The sequence below is a fragment of the Balaenoptera acutorostrata genome, chromosome 10 (genome assembly GCF_949987535.1).
Source record: "Balaenoptera acutorostrata chromosome 10, mBalAcu1.1, whole genome shotgun sequence".
Lineage (NCBI taxonomy): Eukaryota > Metazoa > Chordata > Mammalia > Artiodactyla > Balaenopteridae > Balaenoptera > Balaenoptera acutorostrata.
Window position 1 is genome coordinate 2,359,611 of NC_080073.1, and position 14,739 is coordinate 2,374,349.

Here is a 14,739-nt window from a genome sequence, read left to right on the forward strand (position 1 = left end):
AGGGTTGCTACTCCCTTAAAAAGCCCCAAACGTGACATAATTGACCAACCCCACCTGGAAGGGAACAGGTTCCAAAGGCACTGCGGCTACTGGCCAAAGCCGAGCCAGCGGGGCAGCCTGGGGTCGCGGGGTGGGTGGGTCTTGGGAACCCCGGGCCTCCCGCGGGGCTCCCTCTGCGGTGGGGACGGAGACCACCTACCGGCTTCTTCCCCACGATGAGCTTCTCCACCTTCTGCACCTGTGACACGTGGTCCTCGTTGGTCTTCAGCTCCCGCTTGCGGATCCGCTCGTAGATCCCGATCAGCATCTCCCGGGGGATGTCCTCCCCGTCGTCCACGCCTGGTAGGGGACAGGGGCAGGGCTCACCCCAAGGCACCGGGTTCTCAGCCAAATCCGGACAGTGGTCCCCCTGCCAGCCCCCAGCTGAACCAAAGGCCTCCAGACCCCCAGCAGCTGCCCCTGCTCCGTCCACTACACGTGTTCTCGGAGCCCCCGCACCAGGGACCAGGCTGGCACTGCCCCCGGATGAGTGTGCAGGGGCCTGTGCCACCTTGCAGCCATGCCCAGGGGGCTCCGCACACACGGCCCCGCTCGATCCCAGCCGCCGCCCTGTGGGGCGGGCACCACGGTCCCCATTGCACCGACGGGCTGGCGGGGGCCTGGGGACGGGGCTGGGGTGCGGGGAGGCTGTGCAGATGGGGCTGCCCGGCCCACATCCTCACTTTGCCCCTTGTCGGCCTGAGTCGTGGTCTCTCTGAGCTACGAGTCCTCTCCTCAGTGACACAGGCCACCAAGAGCACGGTGACTTTACAGGGACCAGGGCAGCTCACGGGGCCACCCCCACCGCCCCGACACGAGAGCTCAGGGGGTCTGCGTGGCTGCTGTCCCAGTTCTGGGACTTGAACCCGGGTCGCTCTGACAACAAGCGTGCGCCCTTTCTGCTGCACGGCCCCAAAAGTGCTGTCAGGAAGTCCCAGCCCTGCTCACGACAGAGACGCGCAGCCCCCCGGCCCTCAGTCTGCAGGCGGTACGTGGGGCAGTGGGACGGCTCAAGCCCTCTGGTGGGCTGTCCAGCACCACCTGCCAGTCATAAATTCAAGCACCCTCGGGCCCACTGAGTGGATCTGGGGGATCTGTCCCGTGGGGCGTGACATTCAACGCGGCGCTGCTTCCAAATTGCAGAAAACGGGAGCTAACCCATCACAGGGGACTGGCTAAGCGGTCCGCATACGAGGACTCCTGGGACAGGGGTCACTGCACGCCCGCAGGAACGAGGAAGGCCACGGCAAGCCTTGGCAACAGCCCTTAGATTTACCGAACACAAGAGTGAGGCGCCGAGTGGAAGAGGGTCAGACCAGCCGTGCACGTTTGTACCGGCGCCCACGAGAAGCGCTGGGAGGCACAGCAGGGACTCAAAGCCGATGACCTCCAGGGATGGGAAGGGCCCTGCTGTGCACCTTTTACACTTTCTGGCTTTTTTCTGATCAGCTGTTTTTTCAGAGCAGTTTTAAGGTCATAGCGAAATTCAGGGGAGAGCACAGAGAGCTCCCATATACCCCCAGCTCCCCGACAATCAGCGCCCCGACCAGAACGGTGCCTTCGTTACAGCTGAAGAGCCCACGCAGACACGTCCGGGTCACCAGAGCCCACGGCTCACACGAGGGTTCGCTTTTGCTGCTGTCCGCCCTACGGGTCTGGACAAATCGACGACGCCACGTGTCCGCCATCATGATACCATACGGAATTTTCCCTGCCCTAAAGACCCCTTTGTGCTTCTCCTTTCCACCCCTCCCCCCCCGACCACTGGCAACCACTGGTCTCCTGACTGTCTCCACAGCTTTGCCTCCTGCAGAACGCGGCACAGAGGGAATCAGGGTGCAGGCTTTCAGATAGGCTGCTTTCACTTAGCGATGTTCCTTTAAGGTTCCCCCGTGTCTTTTCATGACTTGGTAGCTCATTTCTTTTCAGTGCTGAATAATATCCCATTGTTTGGATGGACCAAGATTTATCCACTCATCTACGGAAGGACAGCTTGGCGGCGTCCTAGTTTTGGCGAATGTGAATAAAGCTGCTATAAACATCCGTGTGCAGGTTTCTGTGTGGACATAAGTTTTCAGCTCATCTGGGTAAATTCCAAGGAGGGCAACTGCTGGGTCACGTTACTTTCTGGGTTTTGAACTATGTGAGGATAAGACCCATTCAAAATAGACATTTAAAAAGTCTGAAGGCAAATATCAATAAAAGCAAAATATCGCTTGCCTGGCTTCCAGGTTCCTCCCCTGCCTATCCCTGAACTCCCAGAGCCCCACCCTGCAGCTGGACCCCCTGGGCACACTGAGCGATTCCAGAGAAAATGTGTGTCCGCTGCACGTTGGGGCAGGGGGGCACTCTCTAAAAATAACAAGCTGGGACGTGTGCTCAGCGCAGAGCACCGACCTGGCTTTGGGAGGCCAGCGTCCTGCCTCCTCTGACACACACTTGCTGTGTGACCTCGGGCAAGTCCCCTCCCTCTCTGAACCTTCTGAAGCTCAAGGAAGATGGGGCAGAGAACGCTCGAGTCCCTGGCTTAAAGAAAAGAGGTGATTGGTGGGAACAGCCCAGGCTCGCGAGAAAGAATCAGTGGCTTCCTCTCCTGGTTCTGGGGTGCTCAGCCCCTGCCCTGGGAACTGGGGTGACAAACCCCCCCCTCCCCCAGACTGCCGGGATGGCGGATGCGCACGAGCCATGAAGCCGCGGATATGAGGGCGGCCGACCGGCAAGTATGTGACCCAGCAGCCCCGTCTTCCCCCGAGCCTCTCTCCACGGGCCTCATTTCTGTCTCAGTTCTCACACAGGAGAGGCCCCGGTTACATGGCTGAGCTGCTAAACCAGAGACAAAAATCAGAGTCCCTGAAGCTCCCCGGGGTCGCCAACAGCACACAGCTCACGGCCAGCTTTCCTGGCAGCTGCAGAGCAGCCGCCTGCATCCGGGACCACGGGGACGCCGTGGAGACCAGACCAGACCAGGCCCAGCGAGGAGAGGGGCTTGAGGTGACGGAGAGGAGGGGAGGGGGTGCAGCCCCAGGACCATCAGTGTCTGCTGACCGCCCCGCTCCCTCACCTGGCCTGGTGACTTGATCTCTTATTAACGAGGTTCCTAGGAACTACGGCTGAGGCCTGCCCCTCCCTGGGGCCTGCGGAGGGCCGCATGGGGAGGGCCCTGAGCCCACCTCCCTGCGGGACCGCCTGTCAGGGTGGGGCCCACCCCCAGGGGGCGCTCTGCTCTGGGGGACGGGACGACGGAGCAGCTTTACACAAATGAAGGACAAAATGAAAAATTTAAACAGCTCGAAAAGTTGGACTTGATTCAGATCAGTTGTTTCCCTTTTATAAAATTATGATGCCATTTCTAAAGGGACTTCAGTCCCTTACAGCTGTTTCCCAAGGAGAGGGACAGTCCCCCCGCCCGGGACTCCACAGACAGGAGGGACCTGCCGGCAGCAAACACAGAGACAGCCGTTCCCTTTTCCGTCCCTCTCCTGCCTGGCGACACAGGAGGAAGCCTCCGTCTGGCTGCCCAGCCCCTGGGCACCTGCCCCACATGGGCCCACCTGCCAGGGAGGAGAGGGCAGCCTCGGGCCCGGGGCCCAGCCAGGAACAGCTTGGCTGGAATCCACAGCGGTTTTGTCTTTTCACGGCGCTCATTTTCATAAGTGATGCCCATGTGTGACAAATGCTACCGGCTTCCCGCTTACAGTGATGACATAAAGTCCCTTTTAAAAATACATACGTTTAAGTAAGACGACGAAAACAAGAAGGCTAGTCTGTTCCAGGAGGACCACTGAGGGAGGGGGGTGGTGGGCGACGCTGTGTGGGCAGCAGTGATGGGGGCAGGGCAGTGCCGGCCCCCATCCCATCCCACCCCCCGTGCTCGGAGGCCCCGGGGCGCCCAGCACCCAGCCTGCGGTCCATCCTCCCTCTGGCCCTGCAGCAGGCCTGGATCCACCGTGTGCGGCCCGGCCCCGGGCGCTGAGCCGAGCTGCGCTCTCAGGCCTCTGCCCTCTGGCGCCCTGGGCCTGCCGAACCCCGCGGTCCTCTGAGACAACACGCCGCCTCCCCCCCGAGTGCCCCCGCCACAGCATTCAGCGCCCTCTGCGGGAATGTGCGCTGCGTGAGCTCCTTCGGGGAGGAACCCCCGCCCTCCCCACGTGAGGCTGCACTGCGCGCACCCCGGTCAGGTGCGTGCTGGCGGCGAGGGGGGGGCGTCCCGCCGGGGCCAGGGCAGCTCACCTCGGAGGTTCTTGACGAAGTCCTCCAGCTTCATCTTGCGCTCGGGCTTGACGTTGGGGCTGTACATGTCGGTGTTGAGCAGGATGATGGCGAAGGCCAGGATGAAGATGGTGTCTGGGTTCCGGAACTGCCGCACCACCCCGGGGTTGCAGATGCAGTACCGCTGGCTGGGGGCGGATGGGGGTGGTGCTTCAGCCAGGGCAGGAGGCCAGTCCGCCCCTCACCCGTGAGCGGCCCTAAACAGCTAAGGCTGGTCACTGACCTCGGAGCCTCCGTTTCTGGTACACGGGGATGTCGCCCGTCTGGCAGAGCCGGCCCTGACCGTCCACTCACCACCTCCATGTGAGTTAAGTCCCACCCGCCCGTAGTTCGGCCGGCATGTGGCTGCTCGGGGCTGAGGACCACATTCCTCGGTCCCCGTGCAGCCACGTGCTAAGTTCCAGCTGATGCGATGTCGGCACCTTCGAGGCTGTGCCTTAAAGGCAGGGGGTGCCCTCCATGCTCTCTGCCTGCCTGGAACGTGGATGTGATGGGTGTTGCATCTGCCCCCGGGGACCTCAGGTGACAGGAGCCCAGGCCTCCTCCACGCCAGCTCAGAGGGTGGCCCACCTCCGGGGCGTTTCAGCCACAGTGGCTGCGGCGGGTGTCTTTGTTGCGGCAGCCGAACTAACAGTCTCGCTACAAACTGCCTCACAAAGTCATCTGCTCACGTCCTCACTGCCTCGAATACGCCCCACACCCCACCCCACAGTTCCCTCCACTGGCGACCTTGTGCAGGGGTAGGTGTGTGGGGCAGGGATGGAGAAGAGGAACCGGGTGGGGCACCGTGACCGAGGCCCACATCCTGCAGGCAGCAGGCATGGGAGCTTAGACGATGTGGGCTTCAATTTCGTCTTCCCTGTTAAGTGCCACCCCTTCCAGGAAGCCCTCCTGAATGGAAGTGTCTGAACGCTCCCCTCCCAGGGCCTGGAGTTTCTCCTCCTGCGACCTTGCTCCTCTGTGAACCCACCACCCCTGCTGAGACCAGAGGGCTGGGTCTCCCACACCCAGCGCAGGGCATGGACCCCCTACGCAGCCAGTGTGCACACCATCCCAGCATGGAAGATGGTGCAGGGACAGCCCGCCTTGACTGCAGGCTCTCTGGGGGGCCAGGCGCTGGGCGGAGTGAGCCCGCACGGCCTGAGTGGTTTAATCCTTCCACCCACTCCAGGGTAGGTGCCTTCATCAACCCCTCTCTACTGGCAAGGACGTGAGGCACAGAGAGGTTATGTAACCAGCGCAAGGTCACACAGAGGTGCAGGTGTCAGAACCAGGCCCTCTGCGTCACTGAGGGAGCACCTGCCCCTGTGAACGAGCAGATGAGTGGCGACACAGATGGACTCCCAAACCAGTGAGGACGAGAGGACCACAAAGACGTTGGAGGCCCTGGCTCCAGCACCGAGCCGCACAGCACGCAGCAGAGGAGGGGCTGCGGCCCCCCGCAACCCCGCCCCTGGAAGCTCATAGCCACCTGACCCTGAAGGGGAGTCTGCCCTTGAGCCACGGTCTTCGAGTGCGGACGCTTTCTCTACCTGACACCTGCCCCGCCCCCACCTGAAGGCCTCGATCAGCCGCTCCACCTTCTGGGCCTCCCCCTGGACCCGGATGTGCGCCTGGAACTTCCGGAGGGCCTCGTCCAGCTCCATGGCGGAGAAGTCCATCTCGTCCACCACGCAGCTGAAATGAGAGAAGGCGGCCCCGTCAGCGTCCCCTGCCCACCTTCCCACCGGGTGCAAGGCAAGCACGGCCCGCAGAGGGCGGAGGGAGCACAAGGGGTCAGCGCCGGGAGGCCCGAGAGGGAGGACGGCCGGAGTCAGCTCCCTCCTCCACAGGGGGAGGTGGAGGTCTGGGCACCCACTGGCCCTGCAGCCACCGCGCCCTGGGCCTGCCGCTCACGTCAACGCTTTCCCGGGCATTTCTGCGGGGCCTCTGGAGGGGCTGTGCCGCCCTCACCTGCCAATCCCACAAGGCGGGCAGAGCTGGGGAGGCCGCAGGTCACAGGTACCTCTTATCACAGCCCCGCCCCAGCACAGCCTGCTCCTGCCTCTGACCGTGACCCTGAACGGTAGACGGGTCTGCAACAGGAACCCTCGCGTGACCACCCCAGCGGGGCTGCAGAGACCCCGGCCGTGGGCCCCCTCCCCTGGGGCGATGCGCTGAGCGCTCAAGGCTGTTGGGGCAGGGTGAGGGCAGGGGCCCCGCAGCACAATTCGCTGACCAGCATCCGAGTAGGATGCCTGGGGGCGGGGGGTCTCGCTGCTTCCTGAGGCCGCTGCTATTTTCTGATCCAAGGAGAACAATGTGCGGATTTCCTACGGACGAGGAGCAGCTCGGAGGGGGCGTGGGGGGGAGCAGGGGTGGCTGCAGGGGAGGGGGCCAGACCACATGGTCTTGGGCCCCATTCACGGAGCAGCTAGCGTGCTCTCCTTGGACGGTTCCTCCCGGATTTCAAAGGGGGAGGGGGCACCAACCACACTATCAGGGCAGGGCCAGAACTATCAGAAAGGCTGGGCTGGGAGAGAGCAGCCCAGGTGGGACAGACGCCACAAGCCGGCCACACGCCAGGCACCGCCAACGGCTCGCTGCCTCTCCGGTGTGTGTGTCTGCGTGTGACTGAGTGAACACTAGTGTACATATATGTGTGTGCACGTGGGTGTGTCTGTGGGGGGGACACCCAGGCCAGACCCCCACCCCCACCCCCCGAGCCTGGGTCTGCTCACCTGTGAAACAGAGAGGCCGCAGCCCACGCCCACCTCCTCCCAGGGGCGCCCGGAGGTGGCAGGTGTACGTGGCCAGGGCGCCCTGCCGTTTTTACTGAGGGTCAGTCTTTACCCTGCTTTGATCCCGTTCCTGGCCCACCGGCTGGGTCACCCATCCCACGTGCAGTGTCTGGGTCGGCAATATGCCCACAGCAGGCCTGGAGCTGCACCCCCAGGTCCCGGCAAAGGGGAGCAGGGCACCTGTTCCAAGCCGGCCTCCTGCTGGCCCTGGCTCCTCGTCTGCGGAAGGGGTTATGGACCCCTGACACCCCCGCGGACGAGGTGAGGACACGGCCTGCACGTAGCACCTGCCCAGTGACCACAGGACCCAGGTGTGGTGGCTTTCTACTCAGGACAGTCTGGAGGAGGGCCGGGGGGTGCAGGGTACATGCGGGCAGGACTTCTCGAAGCTGTCAGCAGTTCCCAGGGGGCTGGAAACCTGTTCTTCTGCAGGGTTCCAAGGAGCTGAGAGTCTATGGCTGCCAGCCTGGTTGGGCCGTCATCCCATCTCCCGCCAGGAGAGGGAGGAGGAGGGGGGCTGAGCTCACCGGTTCCCCTCCTGCTGCCCCTGCGGGAGGTCGGCCCAGAGGCCGCTGGGCCAGGGGAAGGGGCTGGCCCTGCTGGATGGGGCCAGAGGTGCTGGCAGGGCTCCTCCGTGTGTCTGGGAGCCAGAAAGACAAAGGGGAGCGGGGAGCCTGGGGTGTGCGCGCAGCGCCCCCAGCCCCACTCACTCGAGCACGTCGCGGTTGAACTGCTTCTGCCGGTTGCCCAGGAACTCCCCGATCATCTGCCGGCTCAGGCCCTTGCGCTGCAGCAGGAAGTGGGCCACCCCCACAGGCGTGTCGGGCACGAAGCCGCGCTCGATGAGGTACTGGATGCCTTTCTCGGGCTTCCTGGGGGACGAGAGATGGGCTCAGCCAGGCGCTCCCACCCCTCCAGCTCCCCCAGCCCTCATCCCCTCCTCCTCCACAGGCACCCTGCCCTGCCCCACCCTGAGCCCACAACGCAGGGGAACCGGGACGGCTTGGGCCCTGCAGGAGGGCTGGGCCAGCGCAGGAGCACGGAGGGTGCCGGGGGCTGGGGGGCGGCACAGAAGGGCCCCACCCCTCCCGGCTCCGTGGTCCCCTCTGTGCCGAGCTTCCAGGCGGGCTGGAGGGCCCCGCCCAGCACATGCTGGCCGCCTGTGGCACGTGCTCCGTGCCGTCACCGTCTGAGGACCCTGCACGCCAACTCAGTTCCCACACCACTCCCTGGGGTTGGCACGCTTGCCACCTGTGCTGCCCGACAGCCATGTGACCTTGCTGGGGACTCGACTGCCCGTGTCGTGAGACGTGTGTGTTAACAGTCGGGCGCCTGGAACGCTGCACGCAGTAGGTGAGCAACGCCTGGAACGCTGCACGCAGTAGGTGAGCACCGGGAAGGTTTAGGATAAACCTCAACTGACGGCAGAGGACGCGGAGGCGCAGCGCCGGCCCCACCTGCAGTCAGAGGCCTGGGGCGGGGCTGTGCCGGCCCCACAGGGCTGAGCGTCCACCCGGACCAGGAGCCCGGTGGCCGGGGCGCCCTCGGGGGCTGAGCAGTGAGGTCCCTTCTTCCCGGCGGCCTCGGGGCCTGGTGCCGGCTCGGCTGACCTCACGGGGAGGCGGTGCTCGAAAGAGACGGGGCAGGGGGAGGCGCCACTGACCCCTCCCTCTGCACCTGTGACCCTCGGAGGGCGGTGTCCTCCTCTGACGAACCCGGAGCCTCGATGGGCTGAGGAGCCGCGGAGCCCTTGGGCATACCTGGCGCCCCACGCCTTGCCCCAGTGGTAGAGGTCAGTGTCCTGCTGGCCCCGGGGGCATGGAGGTGAGGGCCAGGATCTACCTGCCACCACCAGCCGTGCGCTGACAGCGGGTCCCGCAGATGCCGTTATTTCCACACGCAGGCCAACCTCCAGCCTCAAGATGGCCCTGCTATTTTTATCCCAGGTGGCCACACACCCCAACCTTGCGCTCAGAGCTGGGCAGGGAGCGACTGCCGGCCGCCTGGGTCCTGGCACAGAAGTGGTCACCGAGTGGCCCCGTTCCCCCACGTCCCCGTTCCTCCCGGCAACCCTGGGGTCTCCAACCAAGAACTGCCCCAGCCCCAGGCCTCTCCAGGCACTGGGCTACTGGTGCCGATGCTGCAACCGGGGGTGGGGTTGGGGTCGGGGCGGGTCGCGCTTCCTCACCGCCAGCTCCACGGCGGCCCCCGCAGGACCCCCGCCCATACCTGACCGCCCCCCACTTCCACAGTAGCCCACAGATGTGTTTTCTTCGGCCCACACAACGTTAACAGAAAGAATTCCAGTTGGTCGCCAATGTTTAGAAACCGGGAGCTTGGACACAGAACCTGGATTTCCGGCTTCTCTCGAGAGGACAGGGTGGCACCCCCCGGCCTGGCTCCCACGTGAAGGCGACTGGAGAGCCCCTCTCGGGCGCCCCGGTCACCCACCCGGGCCAGCCTGGCCCACCGAGGCCCTGACACCACGCCCGGGTCCAGCCCAGCCTCCTCCTGCCGCCCTGGGGGGGCTGCTCCCCCCTCTGCCCCGGCTGCTCCCGCCTGCGTTCACAGGCCGACGTCGTGCAGCCTCACAGCTGCCAGGCGCCCCCGCAGCAGCCCACAGTCCCCTGGGACGCGCAGGCTGCGCAGGGGCCGTAGCAGGCGGACTGCCCATGGCGTAAGTGCCGGGCGGCACTCTGGATGACAGCGGCGAGCGTGGCTGGCCTCGAACGCCCGCACGACAGCTGCCCCCGCCCAGTCTGAAGGGCAAAGTGGCCGAGCGAGGGTGGGAGGGGTTCTGGCAGGGGAGGCAGAGGCCTTCTCTGAGCAGGTGACACAGTGACAAGCGTGCTCAAGGAGCTTTTTGGAGGAGGCAATGGCGAATGCGAAGGCCCTGAGGTGGGAGTGGGTTTTGTAGGGTCGAGGCCATGAGGCTGCTCCAGGGCTCCGAGCAGGGGCCCCGGGGGAGGGGCAGCGGGGTGGACAGGCCGCAGGGGCATCTGGCTCTGCCCTGAGTGGGATGAGAAGCCCAGCATGCTCTGCACAGCGCAGTGGAGGGACCTGGGTCCCCGTTTAAGAAGCCGCCTCTGGCTGTTCTACGGGAGCCCAGTAGGAGACCCTCGCAGGCCCCCCAGCGCTGGTGCGGGAGTGGGGGAGGAGGGGCTGGCTCGGGACACCGCCTGGGGGCAGCGATCGCAACATATGCTAGTGACCCCACGTGTGAGCCCGAGCCCCGTCCAGCTGGCACCCTTCACAGGATGCTGCAGGAGAAGAACGTGCACTGCCCAGGCCACGACCAGAGAGCAGGGGCTCCCAGCAAACTGAGAGGACCGGTGCTGCGGCCGGAGGTGCAGGCGGGGGTTCGGGCGGGGGCTCCAGGCTCGGGATGCGCGCAGCCGGCAAGGCGAGTGATCTCCCCGACCGTGGAGAGCCAGCACTGATGTGAGCCCCTGGCCCGCAGGATCTCGCTGGCCCCCAGCTGCCCCGCGTGTACTCCGGGGGCCCTGCTGGGCAGGGGTCCTGGGCCCACTGGCCCCTCACAGGGCTCCGTGCTGACCGGAGCAGCCCAGGTGTCCTGCGTGGGTAGGTCACACGCTCGGCCTGCGGCTCACCCACAGCCCTGCCCGCCCCCCTGGGGCAGTGAGGGGCACTGGACGGGCTCGGGCCGAGGCAGGAGGGTGGAAGGCACGTCCTGTGGGGCTTCGAGGTCCCCCAGAGCACGCAGGGGACCCCATGGAAAGGAGCCTCTGCCCGCCTTGTCCCTGAGAGACTTGATGAGCGCAGCAGGCCCGGCCAACACGCAGCGGACGCGGCCGGGACAGAGCAGTTCACCCGGCTGGGACAGAGCCCACCCGACCGGGCAAAGGGGCTCGCCGCCACCCCCAGCTCTGGCTCCCCCTTCCCTGCCTGCGAGCTTGAACGCGGCTCCAGGCCCTCGGGACTGAAGAGGCGCAGCCTGCGGCCCTGCTGCCTGTGCACCCTCAGGGGCCAGCGGGGGCCCGGCCCACATAGCGCAGGCCTGACCAGAGAAACAGAACGTGCTGTGTCCGGGGCTGGGGCCGACGTGGCTCTGGGAGGGGCTGCTTTGGCCCGTGTTCCCAGGACTCTGTTCTAGAACCTTCAGGGCCTCCCAAGCCTGCAGGACAAGTTCCGGCCCCTCGCCCCTCATCCACTTCTCCATTCACTCCAGGCATCCATCCAGCGCCTGCTCTGGGTGGGTGCGGCACCAGCGCACCTGTGGTCCAGACAAAGTCCCTGCCCTCGAACACACATCCTCGCTGGAGCGCGATGAACTCACAGGAGAGACACTCCCAGGCGTGGCTCAGACCCCAGCTCCGCTCCCTGGCTGAGTGACCTAGGGCGAGTCACTCACCCTCTCTGTGCCTCAGCCTCCCCACCTGCGTAGTGGGGAGTGACGGTGCACACAGCAGAGTCACTGTGAAGATCAAACGAGTCAATGCCTCTAAGCCCTTGGAAAACACGCTGGTTTTATGGCTGTTTAAGAAAAGGGCCAGCACTAGGCAGAGCTAAACCAAGGGGAAGCCATAGTGACCACAGAAGGCCTGGACTTCAGCTGGATGGGGTGAGAAGGGACGGTCCAGAAAGGCCTCCTCGGGAAGGTGGCATTGAACCTGGAGCCAGGAAGAAGGTCCCTGGGAGCGAGAACGACCAACGCAAAAGCCTTACTGGACACGTAACAGAACGGGGCACACCAAGGGGGGAAAGTGGTGCGGGGGTGGTGGTGGGATGAATTGGGAGAGTGGGATTGACATGTATACACTAATATGTATAAAATGGATAACTAACAAGAACCTGCTGTATAAAAAAATAAAACAAAATTCAAAAAAAAACCAAACGGGGCCCAGAAAGGCCGAGTAGCTGTGCACCAGGCTGTCCAGTGAGGGAGAGCCAGGTTCTTACCCCTTTGCCCGTAGAAGCCCGTAAAGTTCCACTCTATGCTCCCAGCCCACCAGGGCTGCAAATGTGCTCTGCCCACCTCTGCGCAGCCCGCTCTCCCCATCTCTCCGGGCTCCCTCGACGACTCCTTCTCTAGCTTTCTGACCTCCACCCTCCAGAACCAGCATCCACGAGGTGCGGAGGCGACATTTTCACCATCTACACCTGACGCGCTTCAGCATCCCGGGCGCCCGGGCCTCTGCCCCCCACCCCCGCTGCCCGTCTGCTGGGCCTGCGAGCAGCCTCTGCTGTCCCCAGGTCCAGCTTCTCTCGTCAACTGTGCCAGGTGAGCACGTGCAGACCGCAGTGGGGCCGCCAGCCTCACATCTCTGTCCTCGAGCCTGAGCCCGGGGCTCTCGGGAGGCGGTTACTACGAGGCCGGGCTCTGCACCTAAGGACCACCCACCTGCTGGAACCCCTCTCCTCCCAGCAGGGTCTGCAGGGGCCACAACGGCTCCTCCTGTCGCTTTCACTTGCTGCAGCAGCTGAAGAGACGTGGACGTGGGCGTCTGCCCGGCACCCTGTCGGCCTCAGGATTTCCCACACCCCCCTCGAGCTCCGCCCCCTGACCCCACGGGCTGCCTGGTCTGGCCGGTCAGAGTGCTGCACCCTGCTGACCACAGCGAGCGGTTCAGAGGGCACCGGCGGGAGCCTCTCTTCCTGCAGGGCTGCCGTGAGGCTGGACCACGAGCCCGGACTGCTGGCTGCCCTCCTGCCCTGAGGGTGTGATGGTGGGGCACGGCCAAGAGATGCCCAGTGGCTTTTCAGGTCCACGAACCAGTGAGGCCTCTCTGCTTGAACCAGTTTGATCGGATGCCCATCATTTCCAATGAAGAAGGGCCTGATGCACACAGAGACCAACACGGGGTCTGCACAGACACCGGCAGGGCCCGAGGATGTCCCGAGGTCGGAGGCCGAGCCATCCCCGTGCTGTTCTCACTGGCCGCAGGGGCGAGGGATGAACTCACCAAGTTCAGCACCCAGAGGCCCTGCACGCCTGGAGGTGCCCTTCAATTCCGGAATCTAGGCTCGAACCCCTCCAATATCCTGCAGAGAAGCGGCCACCTCCCATTGGCTCGCACACCTCCACGGCCAGCAAGCTCATCACCTCCCCAGACTGCCTATTTTATCCAGCTCTGATTTTCACAAAGTTCTTTCTGATACTAGAAACCCAAGCTGAACGTGGCTGCCGGGGTCTTTTTTGCACTTATCCCAGAGACAAGGTGGAAGAATTACCCTCTGGCCCTCGTGCACTGTCGGTGGGAACATAAACTGGTGCAGCCACTGTGGAAAACAGTATGTAAGTTCCTTAAAAAACTAAAAATAGAGCTACTATATGATCCAGCAATCCCACTCCTGGGAATATATCCAGACGAAACTGTAATTCGAAAGATACATGCACCCCTATGTTTGTAGCAGCACTATTTACAATAGCCAACACGTGGAAACAACCTAAATGTCCATCGACAGAGGAGTGGATAAAGAAGATGTGGTACATATATATACAATGGGATGTTAGCCATAAAAAAGAATGAAACATTGCCATTTTCAGGCCTAGAAGTGATCATACTTAGTGAAGTAAGTCAGACAGAGAAAGAAAAACAGCACATGATCTCACTTATACGTGGAACCTAGGGAGTTCCCCCGCTGGTCCAGTGGTTAGGACTCTGCGCTTCCACTGCAGGGGGGCCCGTGTTCGATCCCTGGTCGGGGAACTTAAGATCCTGCAAGCCGTGCGGTGTGGCCAAAAGTAAATAAATAAGTGGAACCTAAAAAATCATACAAATGAATCTATATACAGAACAGAAACAAACTCACAGACGTGTGATAGAAAACAAACTTATGGTTAATGGGGGGGGAGGAGGGGGCGAGGGAGGGACAAATTAGGAGTATAGGATTAGTGGATACTGGGAGTTCCCTGGCAGTCTAGTGGTTAGGACTCAGCTCTTTCACTGCCATGGCCCCAGGTTCAATCCCTGGTCGGGGGACTAAGATCCCGCAAGCCGTGCAATGAGGCAAAAAAAAAAGAAAAGAAAAGGATTAATGGATACAAACTGCTATCCATAAAACAGATAAGTAACAAGGATTTACTGTAAAGCCCAGGGAATTATATTCAGTATCTTATAATAGCCTATAATGGAATATAATCTAAAAAAAAAAAAAACCCACTAAATCTCTTGGCTGTATACCAACACAATATTATAAATCACCCATACTCAGTTTAGAAAAAAGAGAAGGAACTGGCATGGCTGGAACACCCGTGGGGCCTGCCCCGCGCTGCCTTCCTCCCTGAGGCCCTCGGCACCAGCCAGCCCAGACCCGGGACAGCGCTCTGAGGGTGGCGCGGGCCGGAGGAGTGGCTCATGTCAAGGGGAACAGGACCCGGATCTGCAAAGACCCAACTCAAAGTGCTCGTAAGAGAGCCACAGTCACTTAAACCGTCAGCACGTCCAGCACCAGCAGACGGCCCGGCACAGCCAGCACTTGTGGTTCTGCAGCCTCGAGCCAGCGCCTGGGGTCCCGCGGCCCGGCTCCCAGCAGCCACGCCTCCCAGGCCACCGTGAACACTCGGCGAGATGCCGCACACAAAGTGCTCAGCACCAGCTGCCAACTCAACATGCAACTACGCAGGCTGGCTGTCACCACCGTCCTCTTCACTGGTCACAAAAGATGTAACGCCCAAGGCGCATGGAAT

General features: G+C 62.9%; 1 protein-coding gene across 6 annotated transcripts in view; it reads right to left on the reverse strand.

Annotated features, from left to right (window-relative positions):
• IQSEC1 (IQ motif and Sec7 domain ArfGEF 1) overlaps positions 1-14,739 on the reverse strand; it is a 329,670-nt gene that overhangs the window by 13,201 nt on the left and 301,730 nt on the right. For all 6 annotated transcript variants that reach the window (XM_057554670.1, XM_057554669.1, XM_057554667.1 and 3 more), the window contains 4 exons: positions 7,799-7,960; positions 5,863-5,985; positions 4,270-4,436; positions 200-339 (listed from right to left, as the gene is read on the reverse strand). In XM_057554670.1, coding sequence (XP_057410653.1) covers positions 200-339; positions 4,270-4,436; positions 5,863-5,985; positions 7,799-7,960 — 592 coding nt within the window. The remainder of the gene's footprint in view (positions 1-199; positions 340-4,269; positions 4,437-5,862; positions 5,986-7,798; positions 7,961-14,739) is intronic.